This window comes from Pygoscelis adeliae, unplaced genomic scaffold (assembly GCF_000699105.1).
Source record: "Pygoscelis adeliae isolate BGI_AS28 unplaced genomic scaffold, ASM69910v1 Scaffold327, whole genome shotgun sequence".
Classification (NCBI taxonomy): domain Eukaryota; kingdom Metazoa; phylum Chordata; class Aves; order Sphenisciformes; family Spheniscidae; genus Pygoscelis; species Pygoscelis adeliae.
Window position 1 is genome coordinate 62,919 of NW_008825300.1, and position 7,326 is coordinate 70,244.

The 7,326-nt window shown below is 38.8% G+C and overlaps 1 protein-coding gene across 1 annotated transcript in view; it reads left to right on the forward strand.

Annotated features, from left to right (window-relative positions):
• The window catches only part of AQR (aquarius intron-binding spliceosomal factor), a 64,848-nt gene that overhangs the window by 31,088 nt on the left and 26,434 nt on the right, over window positions 1–7,326 (forward strand). The window contains 4 exon segments of the mRNA XM_009329984.1: window positions 4,704–4,945; window positions 6,574–6,720; window positions 7,292–7,324; window position 7,326. The exon segment at window position 7,326 is cut by the window's right edge and continues 30 nt beyond it. Coding sequence (XP_009328259.1) covers window positions 4,704–4,945; window positions 6,574–6,720; window positions 7,292–7,324; window position 7,326 — 423 coding nt within the window.

Genomic DNA, 7,326 nt, shown 5'->3' on the forward strand with positions numbered 1-7,326 from the left:
GCAGCCCAGAAGGCCAATTGTATCCTGGGCTGCATCAAAAGAAGCATGGCCAGCAGGTTGAGGGACATGATTCTGCCCCTCTGTTCTGCTTTGGTGAAACCCCACCTGGAGTACTGCATCCAGCTCTGAAATCCTCAGTACAGGAAAGACATGGATGTGTTGGAGCAGGTCCCGCAAAACCAGCACGAGCATGTCCAGAGGAGGGCCACAAAAATGATCAGGGGGATGGAACACCTCTCTTATGAGGAAAGCTGAGAGAGTTGGGTTTTTTCAGCCTGGAGAAGAGAAGGCTCTGGGGAGACCTTATTGCGGCCTTTAAATACTTATGGAGGACTTATAAGAAAGATGGGGACAGACTTTTTAGCAGGGCCTGTAGCAGCAGGACAAGGGGTAATGGTTTTAAACTAAAAGAGGGTAGATTTAGACTAGATATAAGGAAGAAATTTTTTATGCTGAGGGTGGTGAAACACTGGAACAGGTTGCCCAGTGAGGTGGTAGATGCCCCATCCCTGGAAACTTTCAAGGTCAGGTTGGACGGGGCTCTGAGCAACCTGATCTAGTTGAAGATGTCCCTGCTCATTGCAAGGTGGGTTGGACTAGATGACCTTTAAAGGTCCCTTCCAATCCAAACCATTCTACAATTCAGCCTCAACAGTGCTGAGCAGAGAGGAAGGAGCATCTCCCTTGACCTGCTGGCAACTTCCTAATGCAGCACAAGATACTGTTGACCTTTTTTGCTGTGAGGGTGCATAATTTTGTATACCTGAAAATATTTCTTGTATGCATGGTCAGTTTCTTTGCTGTTAGATCACTTAGACCTTTGAATCTTTAATGTTCCTTGAGTTTTCTATTATGAAAATGCAACATGAACGAAAAACTGCCTTTCTTTTGGTGCCTTAAAATCATGCATTGCATAATTGAAGTGATTTTCATTTTAAAGGATTCTGCAGCAAGTTCTGTGCAGATGGATAAAGAGGGAGGCAGGAAGACTTTGGCTTCTTTCCTGTATCTGGAAAGATGCCTCTGGTGTGAAACAGTAGCTTGCAGTCTGCACAGAGCATTCTGGTGCCATCCAGCTGTGGATTGGTATAGTGGAAGTACTTCATAGAGAGTCCTTTATAACTTTACATAGCCCCCCCCAACCTGATTGTTAATATTGTGTGTCTGTGGCAGGTTCATTTTACGTTATAAGCACAAGTGCACTCTGCCAAAGCCTGTTGGTGTGCCAGCACTATAGACGTGGTTTTTTTATTCGCATATGTATGCACTTTTGTGTAGTCAGAAGGAAAGGGCCGCAGTGAATACTTAAGTTTGCTCAGAATTGCTGTTAGATGTGAATGTAGCCTTCAAATTTGTACTGTGTACTTGTACCTAATTCACAGGCAAATCACAGTGCAAACCATTCTATGCTGGTTTTTACTTAAGTCTCATACATTTATTTGTCAAGACAAACGCAAGATGTTTCCAGATTTATCACATCGCTACTAGTTTGGGTGTAAGCATTCCATGTCATCTGCAAACCTTTCTAACTTCAGCTGGATAAAAGAAAGCAAGGTGTCACTGATTAGTGTTGATAGTGTATTGAGCAGATAGAAGGCAGCTTGAAGTTTTAAGCTGAGCTTGTAGGAGAGAAGACAAGAGAACACATGTGCAGTCTTAGTAAATTAAGCAGATGAGACAGCAGTGGAAGTGCAAATACAATGTGTTTGCTGGAGGTGACACCACTATGTCACTACAATTGGTCAGCAGTGTTAGTTCTTACAAGAATTAATCTTACTATTTTTACATGTATAGAAGTTACTTTTGAAAAGCTGAAGCAAAGTTTTTGTGATGTAAAAACAGCACATTAGCTGTTAGGGACATATTTCTTAAACTTTCCTCTGAGAAACTGATCATCTGGATTTAGAGGTACTACCTGAAGAAGCCATGTTTTCCAATTTATTTGTGTTTCTCTTAGCACAAATGTGTTACGCTATGCTTAATATACATTTAAGCCAGAAACACTTGTTTTATATTTGCAACAAAAATATAAATATTCTTAGTTAATATGGGACTTCTCCATCAGTATATCTTGGGCCTCTGAAGTAATTACAAGACCTTCAGGTGTCAGAAATTAAGTGCAGGACCTCTCTGGTCCTGCAGGACCTCTTTGGTCCTGCGGGTCACATTCTAAAATGTTCATAAGACCAAGAGCAAGAAGAAATACACTACATGCCTTGGACAGCCAAAGGGAGAGGAGGTTTCTGGAGTGGTTTGTAGGCATCAGGTAAGATTCTTTGAGCCATCCCTTTTATTATAAAATGGGGCTGAGCTCAGAGTATACTTTGTGTCACAGTTATATTTGATGCCAGCTGTATTATCCCATGCACATTCACTTCTTCCAACAGCTAGGAATTTGACTATCCAGAGGTTCCTGTACAGGGACAGACCTTCTGTGACATGTTTCCTCAGTATGAGAATTAAATTTGAAATAGTAGGAGCCATTCTGCTGGTAGACAAGCAACCTTTTTAGATAAAGAAAGGATGGAGCATATAACTTAGAACTATAACATTTAAGACTGATGTTAAGTTGCCTTTGTATTAATAACTTTACAGAGCTATCACAGAATCCACAGCATGGTTGAGACTGGAAGGAACAGAATCACAGATTCACAGAACGGTTGAGGTTGGAGGGACTTCTGGAGGTGATCTAGTCCAAGCCCTGCTTAAAGCAGAGTCAACCAGAGCAAGTTGCTCAAGATCTTATGACTTTGTACAGTTGGAATTGGATATCTTGAGCAATGGAGACTGTGTAACCTGTCTAGACAACCTGTTCCAGTGTTCAATTACCCATACAGTAAAAACTTTTTCATATATTTAAGTGGAATTTCCTGTACCTCAATTTGTGTCTATTGCCTCTTGTCCTTTCACAGGGCACTACTGAGAGGAGCCTGGTTCCATTGTCCTTACTTCCTCCCGTTTTGGTTTTTTTTTAATACAAACTGATAAAATTCCCCATTACCCCTTGAGTCTTCTCTTCTTGAGGCTAAACAATCCCAGCTCTCTCAGCCTCCCATATAACAGATTCTCCAATCCCTTAATCATCTTAGTGGCCCTTTGCTAGATTCATTCCAGTATGCCTGTGTCTCTTGTCCTGAGGAGCCCAGCATTGGACACAGCACTCCAGATAATGGTCTCACCCATGCTGAGTAGAGGGGAAGAATTGGAACCTTTATAGAGGTCGAATGATGACTCCATTACTTTGATTCCTTGAATGATACAACACAAGCAGGAAAAGGGCAGAGAATCCTACCCTTTGGAGCTGGATATGTAAATTTAGAATATCAGAATAAAACCCCATACTTTTTTTGGCTGACTATCCTTTACAAGATTGGCTTTTGGAAGGTCTGTATTACATCCTGGTGTGGACTGCTGATGCACTATGTTTGCCATCCATTTGTGTCCATGTTTGATGGCATGTTAAGTTGGAGGATCTGGAAATCAGCGCAGGTTTCATATCCTGTGTTTCTTCTGCTGAAGAGCGGATGCATGATGTCCTAATACCAAGTTTCAAGTAAGGTGGGTGTTGCAGACTTGCCACTAAAGTAGCCCTTTAACAGGAAGACTAAAGTTCAGCTCGCTCTTAGTTAAAATGCACACCCTCTGTGTGAGTCCAGGGTCTGGAGCATTGGTGTTTTCATGGAGGGGGAAAGGAGAGAAAATACTGAGATAACCACAGATAAGTAGAGAAATTAATTTGGGGGTGAAGAGCCAGCTTTTGGAGGGAAACTAGCTGGCTGCAGGGATGAAATTTATAGGGTTGAAGGAGAAACCTTAAGCTGCATGAGGGTGTTCTTGAATTTATTAGATTTCTAGTAAGAACTGGATCTAGGTTTTAGGGTGGCTGAGGCATTCATTTGCCATACAGTTGTGCATTACACTAAATATGATTTTTGTGCTGGTCAAAGTAAAGAGTAATTGCTTTAAAATGCTCTGTGTCTGTAGTCTTCAAAAAGCCTGACAAAAGGCTTACAATTTGCTGCTTCCAGAAATTGATAGCTTAATCAGTATCCACAAAGATGAAATTTTTTAGAAGAATATGTGTGTGGAAACATGTTGGGGACTCTGTGGAGTCATCAGTTGTCTTGTTGGATTAGTGAATTTAAGTGGAGAAAGAAAGGGTTGAGAAGCAAGGAAAGTGCACTCCAAGATTGTATGTAGAAACCCAGTGTGCACCAGGACTATAACCACGCAGAAGTTCTAATGCATTTTTGGTATAAACAACATGACCTTCTGAAAGTGCTGGAAAAGAACCTCAAGCAGAAATACGTGTAGCTATTGATAAAATATGAATTGTTCGCTCATTGTAAAACTGGGACGATAAGCTAGGGCCATAGCAGACATTTTATTTTGTTTATAGGTTATTTTGAACTATGCCTTTTTTTTTTTTCTTTCTCCTCTGAGTGTTCTGGAATGAAAACTTTACTGATGATTATGGTCCTCTTTACTAGCTCTTTACTAACAGGATAGTTTAAGAACTGTATGGTTTGACACTGGTGTTTGTTGCATATGTACACTGTATATATATTGACTCAATCTAACCAAACACCTGTCAATTAAAGACTGTGACATGCTAGCATCTTAGAATAGACTTGATTAGTCATCAGTATGTCACATTTTCTTGGTAAAAAGTCAATTTATCCAGTCATATTTTTTCTTTGCAGGCTGTTCTGGAGACTATTAGGAATTTGATGAACACAGATTGTGTGGTTCCTGACTGGCTACATGACATCATTCTCGGATATGGAGACCCAAGTAGTGCACACTATTCGAAAATGCCAAATCAGATTGCAACTCTGGATTTTAATGACACTTTCCTGTCCATTGATCACTTAAAAGCTAGCTTTCCTGGATACAATATTAAAGTGACTGTTGACAACCCAGTTCTGCAAATACCCCCCTTCAGGTGATCTCAAAATTTCAAGTACTCCTGGTCTGGTATTCTTGCTGAAGTACGTTGTCAGGTGGAATTGAGTTCAGTGGTTGAAGGAAGGTGCTCTTTCTTTTAAGAAAACATGTTAAGATTTAGATAGTTATGTAACAGAGTTAACTATACTACAGTTAGGCTCAGGACCAGCTTTTGCTCTATTCTGTACAAAAATGTATTAGAGCGTTGCTTGTAGATCAGCCTATTGAATATATGGGAAAAGCAACAGTATGAGATAGAATCAAGACACATAGTATTCACTTCTGCATTATGGTATCTAGCCTCCTCAAGTTCAGCCTAAACATTTTTAATTACACAGTTTCCTTACATGTCTCATTAAAGCAAGCTAAGAACAGCAATTTCAACATCAGTTAAAATTTGAGCTTTTGGAAACACCATTCAATCAAAATAAAGAATTAAGTCTGAAATCCCATATTACTTATTTTATTTTAGAAATGGTTTCTGAAACAGAATGCCTACCTTTGTGACCGCTAAATGAGATTTACATGTTTTGTTTCAGTGGTGCTGTTGTCCAGCATTTTTAGACTTGATAGTTCTATCCCTCCTAGTGGACCTCCTTGGACTTTGGCAACTGAGTTTCACAGTGCATAGTGTTGGAGAACATTTTCTTCAGCTGGACTGAAGAAACTATTTTTTCCCTTATAAGTTAATGAGAATTGAAATATGTTTCCTTTTGAAGGAATAGATTTGACTGGGGAGGGAAAAGATGGCTTTCCCCCACACCAGTCAGCTCTTAACCATGGCTAAATTGAATCTTGAAAAGCAGGGAGGTAATCTTCCATGCTTTTTTTTGAAACGCTGCATGTAGAATATTTGTGGAGAAGGCACAAACACTATATAATGATACAAAAATAGTCTGAAGGTATCAAGACAAGATACCACACATAATTTCCCTCAATGAACTAGTGTTCATTTTCAGTTCATAGATTAAAATACAGATATTCCTCTTTATGAAGAGCTATTGCTCTTCCTACTGCTGCATTTGTCCTGTAAAGAGACTAAGAGGTTATTGCTGTTAAAAGATGTCTGCATTGTTGTCTTGAGATAATTGGATAGCCATTGGAATTCCTTCACTGGGATTTGTTTCTGAATTAGAGAAGCTTGCTAACATATGATACAGAGGGCTATAAAAAAATTGAAATGGGAGGATAAAAGGCTTCATGTGTTGAAGCAGTTTAGAACATGGACATATCTTGTGTGTTGAAAAAAAAAAAGAGCGTGCATCAGTTCTAGAGCAAAATCAAGTTATTACTGCTGAACAGACAGTGTCGGTGGCTTTCTGTTACAACTTTACTTCTGTCCCTTCCATTTTTATTTATTGACTCTTTGCTTTCAGTGTTTTTCCAGCTGGCTCTCAGCACTGCTTTTGGCTTTTCAAGCTATGTAAAGAGCACTTTTGATGTACTTTTTGTCAAATATGCTTTCTTAAAATGAGCTTCATCAATTTATTTGTCATTCCTTTTCCTTATCCTCATTAACACTTTTTCATCTGCAACTCGTTGCCCTATACTTTCTGTATAAACTTCTAAGACAGTCTGGTATCATAGTGAATGTGTTGAAGTGTAGTCTTAAATTATGTGTTACAGGATAACTTTCCCAATAAAGGGAGGTAAAGGAAAGAAAAGAAAAGAAGAGGATGGGAATGAAGAAAAACCTGAAGAAGCTAAAACACTGATTGTAGAGCCTCATATCATTCCAAACAGGGGACCATATCCATATAATCAACCAAAACGGTAATAAATGGATGAGAGCCTATTTACAAATGGTAACACATGCAGAGTAGTTCATTTTCAGAAATACCTAAGAATAGTATTGTTGATTATAAACGAAATGTCATTTTGATTTTATTACCAAAAGAAGATTTGAATATGAGACTGTTTTGTTTTATATTTAAATCAAACTATTCTATTATCCCCCCCCTCTTAAAAAATTCCCTTGAAGAACAATGAGAAGTACTGTCTTTTAGTATTGTGTCAGGACTTTGAATATTGGGACAATCATACCTAAGTAATTTTACAGCATTCTCAGCAAATAATAACTAAAGACAGACAGTCTTCTAGATGGGATGATTTTGTTGTCATGTGAACAATGTGATTTACTGTCTTGCTTAGAAATTGCAAGATTGTCAGGTCTGAAAAGGAGATAGTTGTAACGATGGTTTAATTTGTATAAAAGTTTGCAAGCATGCAGTTCCAGAGAAACACGTACCCAGTTAATTTAAACCAAACTTGTTAAAACAATTGCTCTTATCAAAACTGTTGGCAAAATCTATCAATTCTCTGATCTTGTTTTGCTTTGTTACAGCAATACCATTCAATTTACCCATACTCAGATTGAAG